The 18,437-nt window shown below is 42.0% G+C and overlaps 1 protein-coding gene across 3 annotated transcripts in view; it reads right to left on the bottom strand.

The window, feature by feature from the left end:
• Positions 1–18,437, bottom strand: part of VAV1 (vav guanine nucleotide exchange factor 1) — a 100,259-nt gene that overhangs the window by 62,826 nt on the left and 18,996 nt on the right. For all 3 annotated transcript variants that reach the window (XM_040424627.1, XM_040424626.1, XM_040424625.1), the window contains exon 2: positions 6,526–6,642. In XM_040424627.1, the coding sequence (XP_040280561.1) occupies positions 6,526–6,642 (117 nt within the window). The remainder of the gene's footprint in view (positions 1–6,525; positions 6,643–18,437) is intronic.

Genomic DNA, 18,437 nt, shown 5'->3' with positions numbered 1-18,437 from the left:
GGAGATGTAATAACTTCATATAGGGCTTCCCTGGTTACGATCGGACATGGTCACCAGCAATGGCCCTCCTATCCCTAGGACTGAATCAGATGCTGGTTCCCTAATTTCACTTATCCTTACAATAACTAGGTCACATATAGCTAGAAAACATAAATCCCTCCATCCCTGAAACTACAGATTGTGTTCAATTAAATCGATCCCTGGAACAGTGGGTGTCCTGAAGAAAGGGTAGCAGAGCCAATTGTGTATAGGTCTGGGTCTTCTTGGAAGATATCAAGCTAGGCAATTGTTTCCTCATATTCACTTTCACAGCAATCGTACTCCATATTGTTGAATAGGCAGTGGTTAATTGCTAACTTTTTTTTTATAACCCTAACTGCTCAATGTTAATGCATAGACAACTAAAGAATGTAATTCGTCACAAAGCAAATTTTTGGGGTGAAATTCGCCGAAGCAGCCGAATCAACACATGACATAGTCATATGTACAGGCAAATGCCTCCCTTATAAGTGCACAGCTTCACTTCTCATCTGTATGCGCCACAAAGATAAGAATTTGGCGGATTTCTAAGACAGTAACAGGGTTACCCATCTAAATATATTTTTTCACCAATTTCCTGTGAAAATGTTATTAACAATTTGAATAAAACCATATTTACTCATTATTTTATCCTATAATAATTTTGCACTCAGCATGCTCACTACACCACTAGATGCATGCTTTAAGGCAGGCATGCTCAACCAGTTGTTGCAAAACTACAACTCCCAGCATACCTACATGTCTGTAATGGGGCCTGAACCATTTTCAGTTTATTATCTGAAAGGCCCCAGGTGCTCCTTTATGTTTGGGCCCTGCCGTGTGTCAATAAGATTAGGGCCACAATGGCGATATTTCTGAAGAAATGGGGTGATACATTTTGGGGTGTACTTCTTCATTTTCATGTGCTCTGTCTTTAATTTGACAAATTTGTGTAAAAAATGAAAAATATATATATTTTTTGCCTGCTCAGTATTAATTTCTACAAAAAACTAGGGGGTCTAAAAGATCACTAAACCCCTAGATGAATTCCTTAGGGGGTCTAGTTTTCAAAATGTGGTCATTTATGGGGGTTTCTATCATTTTGGCACCTCAACATCATTACAAATGTGCAATGGGGACTGAACCATTTTCACTTTATTATCTGAAAGGCCCCAGGTGCTCCTTTATGTTTGGGCCATGCCGTGTGTCAAGACATAAGATTAGGGTCACAATGTGGATATTTCTGAAGAAAGGAGAAATGGGGTGATACATTTTGGGGTGTACGTCTTCATTTTCATGTGCTCTGTAAAAAAAAATCTGTCTTTAAATTGACACTTTTGTGTAAAAAATGAAAAATATTTTTTTCCTGCCAGCTTAGCATTCATTTCTACAAAAAAATAGGGGGTCTAAAAGCTCATTACACCCCTTGATAAATACCTTAGGGGGTCTCGTTTTCAAAATGGGGTCATTTATGGGGGTTTTCTATTGTTTGGGCAGCTCAACGCCATTACAAGTGTGCAATGGGGCCTAAAACATTTTCAAGCAAATTTTGTGTTCTGAAAGCTCCTTTATGTTTGGGCCCTGCCGTTTGTCAAGACATAAGGTTAGGGTCACAATGGGGATATTTCTGAAGACAGGAGAAATGTTAAAATGGTAAGTCTCCTAAATTAAAAAAAAAGTTAAAGTTTTTTGTAAGTGCAGCCAAAATAAAGAAGTGGAAATATATTTCTGATAAAAAATATTGAATAGTATTTATGTATGTATGTGAAATATTGCAGTTGAAAATAGGAAAATATTCCAATTTTTAAAAATTTTCATAGATTTTAACGTTTTTTAATTAATTAAGATACGCATATTTTAAATCGGTAAAATTTTGCTACCTAAGTAAAGTACAATATGTGACAAGAAAACAATGTCAGAATTAGTTTGATGTGCAAAACCTTTACGAAGTTATTCTCTGCTAAAGTGACACATGTCAGATTTCCAAAATCTGGCTTGGCTTGGTCATTAAGGCCCAAATAGGCTTGGTCACTAAGGGGTTAAAGTCATAAGGAAGTTTTACCTAAGGTAAGTAATAATGTTTTCGGCCTGATAGTGGTTTTTGCCTTCCTCTGGATCTGCACTGCAGAATAATTGATTGAATTGGATATACTTACATATTTCTTTTCAGCCCTGTATGCCAGAAAAGTGGCTTCGAAAAGGTTTCAAATTTTGGTGCATTTCCAAAAAGTGGGTAAAGCAGGTGGGAATTGGTGGTACAGGAACAGGCCTAAGCCGGCCTACCACATTTGCTATATTTTACATCAGGAAACTGGCGTAAATTACACTTGAAATCTACACCAGACCCCTTGCTGACAGAGATTTCAGTCCATGTACACAGACCTGCAGAGATAGGTCACAAATATTATAAAGCGTGTGTCTCTTAATTATTGTGGCACACCTCATGCCAGCAGGGCAGAAATTAAGTCTAGCGTACAAGATGCCAGTCTTAATAAATGTGCAATATGTTACTGGTTTATTAGCGCTTTTTACAGGGTACCTGGCAATAGTGGAGTTCTGTACACAGAGGTGTGCTCATTATCTCCAGACTGATTGTAAGGAAGCCAATAGACAGCTGGTAACACTGCTTACAGGCCCACATGTCCATACCATATGACACGAGCGCTTGCTCTCGCTCATGTCTCATACATGGTTGATAAGTTATATCAAGCCCCTCCACTCTTGTGGGCTCTTACGCTGTGAGCTGGAGTTTCCCAGCAGTTGCTGAAATAGTAAAGCTGCAAAAGGAAGTGAGTGAAACCCACACAGGAACTGAAACAGCAGCCTGTGCCGTGCCATGTGTTCACACAGCCCATAAAGTATATTCACGTGTGTGAGATCATGGTCACTTTGTGCACTGAAGAAATAATCAGCTAAATGGAACTATAAATTATGTAGAGAGAGAAGTGGTCGCAAGACTTCTTTGGTGCTGGTTGTCTCAGGATGAAAGGAGGTCTAAAAAGGTAAAAATCCAGGTTGTTGATCTATATTTCTCACTGGCTGCAGTGGTGACATCACGTCAACAACACATAACCCCTGCAGCCAATCACTGGCCTCTTCAGTGCACCACTGAGACCAGTAATTGGTTGCAGCTGTCATGTGTGTATGATGTGGCATTACTGCCACAGCCAGAAAAACAGAGCCCTGTTGGGAGAACAGGAGTGGCGGCTGGGGATCATCAAACATTGAATGTGTGAAAGCAGCCTTAGATCTATGTTGGCCGAACCAGCCAATTTCAGCTAACCATCTAATGTGTATGGGGCCTCTCGACTATCCCCTGGCAGCAGATGTCAGTGGAGATATATTGCATTTCAGCCCCCGATCCTTTTGTTCTCAGGAAGATAAGTTGCTGCCAGAGGAGTCCCGTTCACTACATATGCATGCTTGGCTGAGCATACACATATATGGGAGGATCAGGAGTAGGGATAAGCAAACTTGTGTTTTCAAGTTAGGCGTACAAGGTTTGGGTTATCTAAGAATTCTTTTATGGATTCCTCTACCACGAATTCTTAGAGAACCCGAACCTTGTACGCCTTGAAAACACAAGTTTGCTTATCCCTAATCAGGAGAGATACCTAGCTGTTTTGTTTTTTTATCCTAGTGTGTTTCTATTACTGCTGTAGTAGAAGGCCCAACTTTACTGTTATTGCTCAAGTACCCTCTGCTTATGCTCGCTCACGGCCTTTAGAGCGTTTGGTTATCTCATGTGTATGGCCAGCTTCAGCTCCTCATGTACAGTACATTTTTAAGGCCTTATGTTATAGAGTATATTCACACAGTTAGAATACACCGAAAAATCAGTAGCTGAAAACAGGTCATTTTTTGGTTGTGGCTTTTTAATTTAATTTGGTGGCATTTCTCAAGGAGTATTTCCAACTATTTTAGAAGAGTTTATGATTAAAGGGATTCTGTCATCAGATTTAACCCCTCTAACCTAAACATATGCTCATGTCCAGACTAATAAGAAGAATCCTAAGCAGGCCTTATTAAACCTCACTGTGGCTCTATTTGCCCAAGAAACTGGTTTTTATAACCTGTCAATCACTTACTTAAGGTGCCCAAGGGGAGGTCCGTTAATACAGGGTGCCCAGCCGCACCCTTCGCCGTCCAGTGCCCAGCGCCGCCTTCCCTGTCTTCAGCGCCGCCTTCTACGTGTCACGGCTGAGGATGGGGAAAACCCTCAGCCGTGCGGTATCAGCAGATGGAGTCGCTGCAAGGCCAGGACAGAGAATTAGGGAGCTGGTCACCTCCTACACATCCCTAACTCTGACCCTGTCTCCTATCCGTATGAGCCAACCCTGAAGGTAGGAGGGCTCATACTCCGGAACCTGATATTCCTGCTCGCCCTCAGGGTGGCCCTGGACTAGGAGCAGGGTAAGACGACCCGTTCCTCCTAGACACGGAGGAACAGGAGTCTCACTGGCCAAGATACATAGAAAGGGGGAACATAAACAGACATATGGCAATGACAGGTAAGTGAGACTAGTTCCACACTTGCCTGCCACAGACACACAACCTGGAACCCACGTGCAAGTGCTGCTATCCACAACCAACATAAAGGACACAGCACACAACAGACATCACACGGGAACCCAGTAAACCATATGCTGCAATAACAGATAAACCATAAACTAACACCAGACATAACGTTTATGACAACCAGGGTGGCCCTCACTGGCAGATGGTAAATAAGCAGGAGGATGTCTCCAGCAAGCATGGCTGAAGCACCCTCTCTGACTACTGCCTTCCACTGAGGCTTTATAGGGCCAAGTAGCCACACCCACAGTCAGACACACCCAGTGCACACACACACTAGGAAGGAAGTTAACCCTTCCAACACCAGGGAAGGGAAAACAACAACTTAAAGGGGAAGTGCACACAACACATATAACACCCCGTGCACACCGATAAAAGGCACACCTATAAAGAGAGGTTGCCAGGTGCAACTGCATGCCTACTGCAGCAAGCTGCCTAGCACCGCTCAGGCTGCTCTGCTGCCACATACACAATGTTACCAGCGGCAACCACAGGTGAGGCAACATCTTATAGCCCTCACCTGTGATTGACAACAACACCAAGACCGCAGGCAACTGCATGCGGTTAAGAGTCACGACAATGACCATGGCCGTGACACTACAGCTCAGCGCCGCCTCCGCTCAACGAAGTCGCTGCCAGGAGTCCGCACTGGCGCATCAGGCTGAGCCTACTGCGCAGGCGCGGGATCTGGCAGAGGGACGGGGAGGATTGCGGAGGCGGCGCTGAGCTGTAGAAGGCGGCGCTGAAGACAGGGAAGGCGGCGCTGGGCACTGGACGGCGAGGGGTGTGGCCGGGCACCCTGTATTAACAGACCTCCCCTTGGGCACCTTAAGTAAGTGATTGACAGGTTATAAAAACCTGTTTTTTGGGCAAATAGAGCCACTGTGAGGTTTTATAAGGCCAGCTTAGGATTCTTCTTATTAGTCTGGACATGAGCATATGTTCAGGTTAGAGGGGTTAAATCTGATGACAGAATCCCTTTAAGGTTTTTCTGCCTCCCATTGACTTCTATGGAATCCACCATGAAATCTGCTTCTAAGAAGTAACATGCCACTTATCAAGTATTTTTAGAATCAGCACTCTGCCTTGTGTACATGGAGTCAATGGGATGCTGTTGTTATTTGAATGTGCCTGTTTTCTGCTGTTGAATCTTTGGCAGATTTAAGCCATTTGTACATAGCCATACATTGGAGCTGCAGTCAGGTCCCTATCTCTGCAAGCCTGCTAACTCCTATTATACTGCCTCACAATACTCCTAACTATATAAAGAGAAACTGCTGAAATCCACCTCCCCTCTCATCAGAGGCTTCCCCCATGCTTTATATAAATTTACTCTTACCACATCTCACTAATAAGTCAATACATAGAGAGAAGATTTATATTACAGCAAATGCTAAATCTGTATAAATCACCAATGAAGAAAAAAAAAAAGAATATCAGTAGGTAACTGACACACATATACTAAGGGAACACAACAATTATAAATTGCCATACAAACACTGCATTTTTATAGTGGCATTTCTAACCTATTTCCTTTTTTTTTAGATCACAGCATGTCCTGGGTGTGGAATTTTTTGCAGTCATTTCCTATAGACTTCTCTATAGGAACTGAAAATGTCAGAAAAAATGCAACTAAAACATTGTCCTGTGGGGCCCATATATTCAGCTGAGTTTAAAACTCCTGCACTGCACAATGGACAGGCTTTGTAGTGCCAGCACCAACTGCCTGTGCCAGAGCTACTGCAGAACAGCTAGTCTGCAGGAGTGTGGGGTGTCGGACCCCCACCAATCAAATATTGATGGCCTGTCCATGCATTCATTTTGTTATGGCTTCTTTGAAATGTGCCTGTGAATTCTCACTCAGAGAGTGTACACTGTGATAACGTACTAAATCTACCACATAGATCAAACATACAGAGTGTATACATGTACCTTTCCAAAATCTCTGACATCAAACAGGTCGAACGCTTCAAATAGGTCTGCTCGGCGCATCCCAAATTTTTCAGTGCAGATTGAAAGGAAGGTGCGGATATTCTTCAAGCAGAGAAACTGGAAGATATCAAAAACAATATAATTACATTACTCTCATCTCACAACTAAGGGCATACATGTACCGTATATAGAGGTAGATAATGTGGCTGCTATGAGGCCCTACTTGGAGTGGACCCAGCTCTGGGTTGTTCCTTCTCCTTTGCAACTGGGTGGTGAAAACCAATGCAGGACACCCCTTTGCAGAGGAACTGAATCGCGAGCAAGGGGGTATAGAAATGGCCCATGGGTCATGATAAGGAACTAAGGGCTCTTTCACACGAGCGTATCCTTTGAGGGACTCACGCTCTGTGTGAGAGAGGGATTGTGCGGTCTGTACTACAAAAGCACATGGCATTATCATGATTTATAATGCTGTGTTGCGATGTGTCACCTTTCTGTAACGGAATCATACTGACATAAAGCTGTCAGTATGATTCCGGTACAGAAAGGTCAGGCAGAGGCACACAATATTATCAATCATGATAATGCCATGCGCTTCTGTAGTACAGTAATCCTCAGGAAGGAATTTGTTAATTCCGAAACGCGTCGGAGGCTTTGTTGTCCAAGGATTACCAGCGTGGTTTCCCTTGCGCGCACGTGTCACCGCCCGGGACCGCGCGCGCTCGCAGACGAAACCGAAGATCTGATCATTACAGCAGAACTACCGAGAACTCCAGCAGGGATCCCGGACATTGGTCTAGTACAGGCAAGTAAGCCAAATTTGCAGTACTAACTATCAGGTCCGTCCTGAATGAGTTAGTTAGCACAAACAAGGAACGAACATATATATTTAGTAAACACCAACAAGCACTCACCGGGTGGCTGTGTATATACTGAATATAACACTGGTCACGGGATTCACTGCTTAACACTATATAGTCAGTGCGGTTCTAACCTTATCTTTATTCTACCTACACATTTACTGAGGGTTGAGGCAACTAACCCTCTTTAGACCAGCAGCGACATACTCTAACGAAGTGTCATATAGTGTTAGAATCAAAAACTTTTTTTCCTCCCTCTGAATTGAGGTAGTGCGGGAATCTGCTATTTGTTATTTAGTAAATGCCATTTGAGGTGTACACTTGTTGCAAACACCAGAAAATCCCCATATCTGCTGGATGCATCCATAGGTGAAAATGGACCTGACATGTTAAGTGTGTCCACTTGGCACATAGTAGCAATGCCTCTCCTTTTATTGCATTAAAATGTTTAGAGGGCCACACCATCTGATACAGGCCAACTTGTGAAAAAAAATATCTTTTTGGAGTTGCAATGAATGGGTGATGCATTTAACAGTATGACATATAGCGACACACGATTGATAGCATTCTCTGTATAAGTGTGTACACATAGACAACTGTCAGTCACTGATAGTTGTACACAGGGGAGGTGTTATCAGTGATTGTATTCTCTGTGTAAGTGTGTATACATAGATAGCTGTCAGTCACTGATAGTTGTACATGGGGGAGGTGTTATCAGTGATTGTATTCTCTGTGTAAGTGTGTATACAGAGATATCTGTCAGTCACTGATAGTTGTACACAGGGGAGGTGTTATCAGTGATTGTATTCTCTGTGTCTGTGTGTTTATACATAGACAGCTGTCAGTCACTGATAGTTGCACACAGGGGAGGTATTGCCAGTGATTGATAGCATTCTCTGTGTAAGTGTGTGTACATAGATAGCTGGCAGTCACTGATAGTTGTACACAGGGGAGGTGTTATCAGTGATTGATAGCATTCTATCTGTGAGTGTGTATACATATATAGCTATCAGTCACTTCACTGATAGTTGTACACTGGGGAGCTGTTATCAATGATTGATAGCATTCTCTGTGTGTGTATACATAGATAGCTGTCAGTCACTGATAGTTGTAAAAGGGGGGAGGTGTTATGAGTGATTGATAGCATTCTCTGTGTGAGTGTGTATACATAGATAGCTGCCAGTCACTGGTAGTTGTACACAGGGAGGTGTTATCGGTTATTGATACCAGTTCCTATGTAAGTGTGTATACATAGATAGCTGTCAGTCACTGATAGTTGTACACAGGGACATGTTATCAGTGATTGATAGTATTCCCTGTATGTGTATACATAGATAGCTGTCAGTCACTGATAGTTGTACACAGGGACATGTTATCAGTGATTGATAGTATTCCCTGTATGTGTATACATAGATAGCTGTCAGTCACTGATAGTTGTAAACAGAGGAGGTGTTATCAGTGATTGATAGCATTCTCTGTGTGTGTATACATACTGTAGATAGCTGTCAGTCAGTGATAGTTGTAAACAGAGGAGGTGTTATCAGTGATTGATAGCATTCTCTGTGTGTGTATACATAGAGAGCTGTCAGTCACTGGTAGTTGTAAAAGAGGGGAGGTGTTATCAGTGATTGATAGCATTCTCTGTGTAAGTGTGTATACAGATAGCTGTCAGTCACTCATAGTTGTACACAAGAAGGTGTTATCAGTGATTGATAGCATTCTCTGTGTAAGTGTGTATACACAGAGATGGCTGTCAGTCACTGGTAGTTGCACACGAGTGAGTGGTTATTAGTGATTGATAGCACTCCATATGTACCAGTGCCTTGCAAACGTATTCACCCCTTTGACTTTTTTCGTATTTTGCTATAGAGATACCTGTCAGTCACTGGTAGTTGTACACGGGGTAGGTGTTATCAGTGATAGCATTCTCTGTGTAAGTGTGTATACATAGATAGCTGTCAGTCACTTCACTGATAGTTGTACACTGGGGAGCTGTTATCAATGATTGATAGCATTCTCTGTGTGTGTATACATAGATAGCTGTCAGTCACTGATAGTTGTAAAAGGGGGGAGGTGTTATCAGTGATTGATAGCATTCTCTGTGTGAGTGTGTATGCATAGATAGCTGCCAGTCACTGGTAGTTGTACACAGGGAGGTGTTATCGGTTATTGATACCAGTTCCTATGTAAGTGTGTATACATAGATAGCTGTCAGTCACTGGTAGTTGTACACAGGGACATGTTATCAGTGATTGATAGCATTCTCTGTGTAAGTGTGTATACATACAGTAGCTGTCAGTCACTGATAGTTGTACACAGGGACATGTTATCAGTGATTGATAGCATTCTCTGTGTGTGTATACATAGATAGCTGTCAGTCACTGATAGTTGTAAACAGAGGAGGTGTTATCAGTGATTGATAGCATTCTCTGTGTGAGTGTGTATACAGAGATAGCTGTCAGTCACTGGTAGTTGTAAAAGAGGGGAGGTGTTATCAGTGATTGATAGCATTCTCTGTGTAAGTGTGTATACACAGAGATGGCTGTTAGTCACTGGTAGTTGCACACGAGTGAGTGGTTATTAGTGATTGATAGCACTCCATATGTACCAGTGCCTTGCAAACGTATTCACCCCTTTGACTTTTTTCGTATTTGCTATAGAGATAGCTGTCAGTCACTGGTAGTTGTACACGGGGTAGGTGTTATCAGTGATAGCATTCTCTCTGTAAGTGTGTATACATAGATAGCTGTCAGTCACTGATGGTTGTACACAGGGGGGGGGGTGTTATAGGTGATTGTATACACACTTACACACAGAATGCTATCAGAGAGAGCTGTCAGTCACTGATAGTTGTACATGGAGAGGTGTTCTCAATGATTGATAGCATTCTCTGTGTAGGTGTGTATACATAGATAGCTGTCAGTCACTGATAGTTGTACATGGAGAGGTGTTCTCAATGATTGATAGCATTCTCTGTGTAGGTGTGTATACATAGATAGCTGTCAGTCACTGATAGTTGTACATGGGGAGGTGTTATCAGTGATTGATAGCATTCTCCGTGTAAGTGTGTATACATAGAGAGCTGTCAGTCACTGATAGTTGTAAAAGGGGGGAGGTGTTATCAGTGATTGATAGCATTCTCTGTGTGAGTGTGTATACGTAGATAGCTGCCAGTCACTGATAGTTGTACACAGGGAGGTGTTATCGGTTATTGATACCAGTTCCTATGTAAGTGTGTATACATAGATAGCTGTCAGTCACTGGTAGTTGCACACGAGTGAGTGGTTATTAGTGATTGATAGCACTCCATAGGTACCAGTGCCTTGCAAAAGTATTCACCCCTTTAACTTTTTATTTTATTTTGTTACATTACAGCCTTAAGTTTAATGTTTTGTTAATCTGGATTTTATGTAATGGATCAGAACACAATAGTCTAAGTTGGTGAAGTGAAATGAGAAAAATATATAAACAAAACAATTGTTTAGAAATAGAAATCAGAAAGTTGGAATGTGCTGGAATGGCCTAGTCAAAGCCCAGATCTTAATCCAATAGAAAATCTGTGGTCAGACTTAAAGATTGCTGTTCTCAAGCACAAAACATCCAACTTGAAGGAGCTGGAGCAGTTTTGCAAGGAGGAACTGGCAAAAATCCCAGTGGTAAGATGTGGCAAGCTCATAGAGACTTATCCAAAGCGACTTGGAGCTGTGAATGCTGCAAAAGGTGGCTCTACAAAGTATTGACTTTAGGGGGGTGAATAGTTATGCACATTACTTTTTCTGTTATTTTGTCCTATTTGTTGTTTGCTTCACAATAAAAAAAACAAAAAACAAAACCTTCTAAGTTGTGGGCATGTTCTGTAAATTAAATTATGCAAATCCTCAAACAATTCATGTTAATTCCAGGTTGTGAGGCACCAAAATACGGAAAAAGTCAAGGGGGGCAAATACTTTTGCAAGGCATTGTAAGTATGAATACCGAGATAGTTGTCAGTCACTGACAACATGGGGGTGATCTAAAGTTAAGAAAATGCAGACATTTAAATGCATATGTTACAATAGCGTTTCACTTGTTGCCACTGTTCCATGCGCGCAGGCCCCGGCTTGTCGTGGGTTTGAATTTGGGCCATTATGCCCAATGATGGTTCATGTTTGCCACTGTTCCATGCGTCTTTGCGTCATGTGGGTGTGGATTGGTGCCATTGTGATTTGTATCTTGCTTTAGTTTGGCACTGCTAGGGTTATCTTTCCCTGGGTCTGTGCGCATACTTGTTTGTTTTATGTGTTCATTTGCTCTACTATATATTCTGAGTTTTGTGTCCTGTCCCTGATTGTGCAACAAGCTCCATTGGTATCTGTATAGATTCTGTCTGCTTGTTCAGTGTCTGAATTCTGACCTAAGTTCTTTTTGCCATTGCCTACTGTCTGTTCCATAGTTTTGTATTTATTCTGTGTTCCTGACCTTGTCTTGTTAAGTGCCTGTTCTGTGTCTGTTTTCCCCAGTGTCTGTTCCAAGGATTTGAATGTATCTTGTCTTGTCCAGTCTCTCTTTGCCTTGGTTTCCCATGTGCTGGGGTAGTGCCCTCAGGACTAGCCTAACGTCAAACAGGTTATTGGCCACAGTTATTCCACAACCATTGTCCATAGCAGTATTATTTATTTTACAGAATCTTCTCACAAAACCATATACAGTATAAATCCTGCTCTATAAGATGCTGTCTGCAGATTGGATTGCATGTTCAAGCATTACATTTGGTGTTACCATTTCAAAATAAGCCCAGACAAGTGGCTGTGTGGCTAAACAGATGCACACATCTCCAACTGACTTCTATTTAAAAAAACTAAACTGCACCAAAAAAAGCAGATGACAACACCTATCACTTCAGTGAAAAAGGCAACACCACCCAAATGCAAGTCATAAGAAAACTATTTTGTATTCTATACAGCTACATGGGAAAGTATATGTCAACTATGGGGGAGATTTATCATTTCCCTGAATGATTTTTGGGGCGTAAAAATGAGTACAAACCTCACAAGAGGCATTTTTACACAACCCTCATCACTTTCCCGAAAAGGGGACTTGGTGAGGGTGGAGAGGGAGGCGAGGGAGCGGGACCAGCAGGCCCAACATGTTCATCCTCATTTGCACCCGTTTTAAAGCGCAAATAAAGCCAGAAATCTTTGGCCGCTCGGAGCTGGAGGACGCTCCTGAATTTATGATGCAGCCTGTGTCTCATCATTAATTAGTTGCATCCTCTCACTGCGCAGAAGATTTCAAAGACTGGCATAAAATGCCGGTTTTTGATAGATCTCTCCCAAAATGTTGTAGTACAGTTTAGGCAGTTATACTAATGTAAATCAGCCATGCATTCAGCCAGTCCATGGACACATTAGGCACATATACATATGCCATATATACACACCAAACATAGAGCCGAATTATGTTTAAATCGCAGTAAGATGGGCCAGTGCTACTGCACTTACTGAAGACTTCTCACCCCTAATGCAACAGCAATCTTTCTGCAGATACGGACTTCACACCGCCAGCCAGGTAAGTAACTTCAAATAATCCCTAAAAGTATTTTTTTATCAGTACCCCACATCAAACAATCCTCTCCTACCCTTACTGGGACAGCAATGGACACATCATATGCATAAACATTACAGTACTTACAGTTTTTATATGTTGAAGTCCCCAATTTTACTTCATGATAGTCATATTTGACTTAGTTTCCTGAATTAAATGACACCAAGTGGCATTGTATATGACATCAAGTTTCATGGAAATTAAGGGGTTGACATTTGAAACGGACACCAAGTGTAGCCACTTAGGGATCATGAACATAGCAATTTAAGAACCCTAGATGGTGCCAAACTGGTCTTTGATAAATGACCCCCTATACCTTTATAAAATGGCATGAGATGGAACATGCTTCATTTTTTTTCTTGCAGATTCATATAGAATCAATAAGAAAAAAATAACAACCCGTGTGTATGTAAAATCTGAGGCATACCGAGATCAAGGTTCTTTGAAATCTTTGGCCATTGTATTACAGATCTGTAACATAATGTGGTTATGATCCTGAGCCCTAAACCTAAGCAACAGCCAGAATACAATGAGCTAATGATAATACACAGACTGGAGAGCTACATGGATGAAAAATTGCATATGATCTCCTCTGGCAAAATACAACCCCAATTCAAAAAAAAGTTGAGACGCTGTGTAAAATGTAAATAAATGTAAATAAAAAGAGAATGCAATGATTTGCAAATCTCATAGAACCATATTTTATTTACATTATAACATAGATGACATGAGATTTTAAAAGTACAACACTTTACCATTTAATAAAAAAATTTACTCTTTTAGAACTTGATGGCAGCAATGCATCAAAAAAGTTGGGACAGGGACAACAAAATAGTAGAAAGGTATGCTGTAAAAAAAAAAAAAAATGCTGGAGGAGCAATTTGCTACATTTATCGCTTGATGGGGTATAAAAAAAAGCATGTTAAAGAGACAGAACCTCTCAACTTGGAATTCTTTTAGGGAATTACAGATGCTGTATTCTGTGGACTCAAGAAGAGAGGGACCATCGACCATGTTATCAGTGCACAGTTTAAAACCCTGCATCTATGATGGTATGGTGTTGCATTAGTGGGAAGCATACTTATCTGGAAAGGCACTATCAATGCTGAATAGTATATAGAGGTTTTAAAACAAACACTCCTATCCATACAATGCATCTTTCAGGGAAAGCCTTGCATATAAGGCTACTTTCACACTGGCGTTTTGGTTTCCGTTCGTGAGATCCGTTCAGGGCTCTCACAAGAGGTCCAAAACGGATCAGTTTTGCCCTTAATGCATTCTGAATGGATAAGGATCCGATCAGAATGCATGGCTCAGTTTGGCTCCGTTCCGCCTCCATTCTGCTTTGGAGGCGGACACTAAAATGCTGCTTGCAGCTTTTTGGGGTCCGTCTGATGAAAGTGAGCCTAACAGAAACGTCCTGACACACAATGTAAGTCAACGGGGACGGATCTTGCGGTTGTATTATCTGAACGAATGCATTTGTGCAGATCCATGACGGATCCGCACCAAACGCGAGTGTGAAAGTAGCCTTACAGCAAGGCAATGCTAAATCACATACTGCATCCATCACAACAGAATGGCTTCACAGAAGAAAAATACGGTGCTGAACTGGCCTGCCTGAAATAATAAATAAAAAACATTTGGTGCAGCTTTAAATTAAAAGTCCAGCAAAGAAGACCTAGGACTGTTGAGCAGCTAGAATCCTACATTACAAAAGAATGGGACAACATTCCTCTCCCGAAACAGCAATTGGTCTCTTCAATTCCCAGACGTTTACAGGCTGTTAAAAGAAGATGGGATGCTGCGTAATACTAGACATGGCCCTGTTGCAACTTTTTTGATACGCGTTGCTGCCATCAAGTTCTAAAAGAGTTTTTTTTTTTTTAATGAAATGGTAAAATGTCTCACTTTCAACATCTGATTTGTGTTCTATGTTCTCGTGTGAATAAATATGAGTCTATGGGGTGCGTGGCTTGGCTGCCGAGTGTAATGGACGCCTGATCCAGCAGCTTCTGCACAGCAGCGACTTCTCCCCAGCATTTTACCCCAATTCTACCTGGATCCATCGGGCAGACATCTAATCAGCCTCCTGATACAATGGGGAAACCGAAAAGGCTACTCCCGAGGGTGAGCAGCGAAGGTCTGGAGAAATACTTTGACAGAGGGAAAATCCAAGATCTCCCGCGCCTGTCTCAGGGCACACTGCCTACTCATCTCCTCCGAACCCTCTGCATTGCTCCCACCTCGATTCACCTCCATTCCCTACCACACCAGAGGACATTAGAGCAGCAGGATCCAGCCGCCCTATCATCCAAGATGGCGCCGCAAATACCAGCTTCTCCTCTTCCTCCAGCCCACAGAAGAGGAGACCGAGAACAGAACTACCTAACGACACACAGGTTAGTCCGGTCTCCTCTCCTCTTCAAAATATGTCAACCCTGTATCAGATAAATGTAAAAATTGGATAGGGGGTCACTCAAATATTAGGCAAACACACGATATAAGTATCCACATAGATTTTATAGGTTTGAAAATTACCACATTACAATATTACAAATAAAACATTTCATAAAAAAAAAATTGATAAAAAACAAGTTAAAAATAACACCGCACTAAAAGGTCATTGGATGTAGACCTATAATTAAATAGCGCTAGGAGTCTCTAAAGAGCTATTGCAAAGACACTGGTATGTTTCCAGGAGTTGTTACCATTACCAATTAGCTGTAAGTTCTATAGTCCAGAGACGGTTATAAATGATAAATCACAGTTATCAATAGATCCACATTACACACGGTACTTTACCGCTCCAGTAGCTGGTCCGCTTGTACGCCAAATTTTCAAATGGAATGCTCTGTTGTGAGCTGTAAGGACCTGTGAGTCGGCTCTATAGTGAAGTTCCCCGGCTGTTCGTTGTAGCGGTGCTGCTTAATATTACCGCTTTGACCTTCCAGGACCTGTGTGGCGTCCCACGTGGTTTACTGGCGGTCAGGTGATCTGTATCTCAAGGCGGGGTTTTCAAACTTCTTCGGCGTGAATAGCTTATTCCGTACTCATGTAGATATACGATTGTACGATCTTCTTCTTAACTGTCCCTCACTGTCATTCACCATTCATTGAGATGCGCTGGCACGTGTCCATTTCTTCCGCTCGAAGGAAGCCGTGATGTTGGCGGCCAGAAAAATGGGGACTCTCCCTGCTTCTTAGCATCCCATCCGAATGTACACAGACCTTTCCGTGGCCACATAGAGACAACGTCGCGATCTATTGCCTATCACGCTCTCCCTGCGCAAGCACGACATAGCTTACAAATGGGGGTATCCAATGACGTACTCATTTGTTCCACTCCTTTGAAGAGGGGAAAATTCTACTAAAATGATGGCAAATTCCCATTTCTGCTCTTGTAACAAGCTCTCCTCATCCCCATACTTCTCACAAAGGAACCTGAGAGTGTCCTTTTAGTGACTTTCCAGTTACTGTTCTTTAATCCAGGTTCTCTCCCCTACTACTGGTCCATTTCATACTACGTGGGCAAGCCGTGAAGACTACCATACATAGATACCTCTTCCTCCTCAACCATCCGAATCAGCTTGTAACGAACATTGCTCTCAAAGATACATCCTGATCCCGTTCATCCAGGTGGTACCAGCACCTATTGTCAGCACCGATAACTCCTTTAGCCATCACTGGTGCAATCCCTGATCTGTTCTAGTCCACCCATGTTCAAAGTTGCTCCAACACTTGGCTTCGACTTGGAACTTTCGCCCCTCCCCGTAGACAAAGTTTACTGTCTACTTTGGTTCTCTTTTTTTTTAATCTCTTCTATTGTTCTCCCTGCAAAGCATTATTATGTAATGTTCTTCAATAGACTTGTTTCCTTTCTAGATCGCTTTGAGCACTACAGCAGCCGTCTCCAGTGCCGTAGACAGAGACTATCTCTCAACTCCAAGGGGTTAAATTGTCCACAGAAAAGATCATATCTTTGGAAAGAGGCAATGTCTGGTAATGCTGATATACTTTGCGTTCAGGAATCTCACCTGTTGCAGAGAGATGCATGTAGGATTAGACATCACTTGTTTCCAACTATTATACACTCTAATAATGTTAAGAAAAGCAGAGGTGTGTTCATAGCCGTTAAAAACTCTGTCTCTTTTTCTTTAACCTCACAGGTTGTTGATTTATGGGGCAGGTATGTGATCTTGGTATGTGTGGTGAACAACATCAATTACACTATTGTGAACATTTACGCGCCCAATGAACATCAGGTTTCCTTCCTACACAGAGTTATGAAGAAGGTTCACAAAGTCAAACAAGATAAATGAATCATTTGTGGAGACTTCAACTCCATTGTGGATCCCTCTCTTGACTCAACTAACCCCTCCAGACATTCTCCTATGGGCTTAGCAGCATTTCTCCACTTCGAAAGGCCTTATAGACGTTTGGAGGGCTCAGCACAGCCAGGAGAGGGACTATACATTCTTCTTCCTGATCCACTTATCCTACTCTAGGATCGTCTTGTTCCTAGTGGACCAAACAACCCTGTTCCATACGTTGAGCTCCTCCATTGGTGTGATCAAATGGTCAGACCATGCCCCTATCCTATTGCAATTGGCAGAACAATTCCAATCTTCTCCCTCTACCATATGGAGGAATAACTCGTTCCTCCTATAGCACCCTAAACATAAACCCGAAATCACCAGAGCTTTACAGGAATACTTTCAACTGAATGCAGACTCTGTCCCAGACCCATATATAGTCTGGCAGGCACAAAGCGTACATAAGAGGTATTTTAATAAAACTAAACCATATAGAAAAGAGAAACCGGGAAAAAGATTTAGTCTCTACAGTAGACAAAATTTATATTCTGGAAACAAGCTACAACCTTCAATAGAGACTATGAATGATCTGCGCATTGAAAGGGACAAACTAATGCATCTCCTTAATAAGGATTTCAATAAGACACTTTTACGCACTAAGGCTAGATACTTTGCCCAGGGAAATAAAGCAGGGAAACTTTTAGCTTCCAAGTTTAAAAATCAGCAGGAGAAATCCAGAATTCCCTTTCTACAGCAATTTAGCAAAAATTATGGACCCAAGAGATATAACGGAACAATTTTGCCTCTACTATAAAGACCTATATAATCTTAAGGATAGCTCCTCCCTACCAGCCGACTACGACTCCCTAGTCCAAGACCTCTTAGATAGAGCTAAATTATCCCGGCTCTCTCAAGCACAATTGACTCTGTTAAATGCCACAATCCGAGAATCCGAACTGAATAAACTAATCTTATCTCTTCCCTTAGGTAAATCCCCAGGCCCTGATGGGCTATCAAATGAATATTACACAATTATACCACTTTAGCCCCCTTTCTTCTTCCTATGTTCCAAGACACGATGTCTGGTTCCCCTTTCCCATCGGATATGCTGATGGCCCTGATTGTCACATTACCTAAACCAGGCAAGTCCCCT

The sequence above is a fragment of the Bufo bufo genome, chromosome 3, assembly GCF_905171765.1.
Source record: "Bufo bufo chromosome 3, aBufBuf1.1, whole genome shotgun sequence".
In the NCBI taxonomy this organism is placed as follows: domain Eukaryota; kingdom Metazoa; phylum Chordata; class Amphibia; order Anura; family Bufonidae; genus Bufo; species Bufo bufo.
This window is presented reverse-complemented; position numbering and strand designations above follow the sequence as displayed.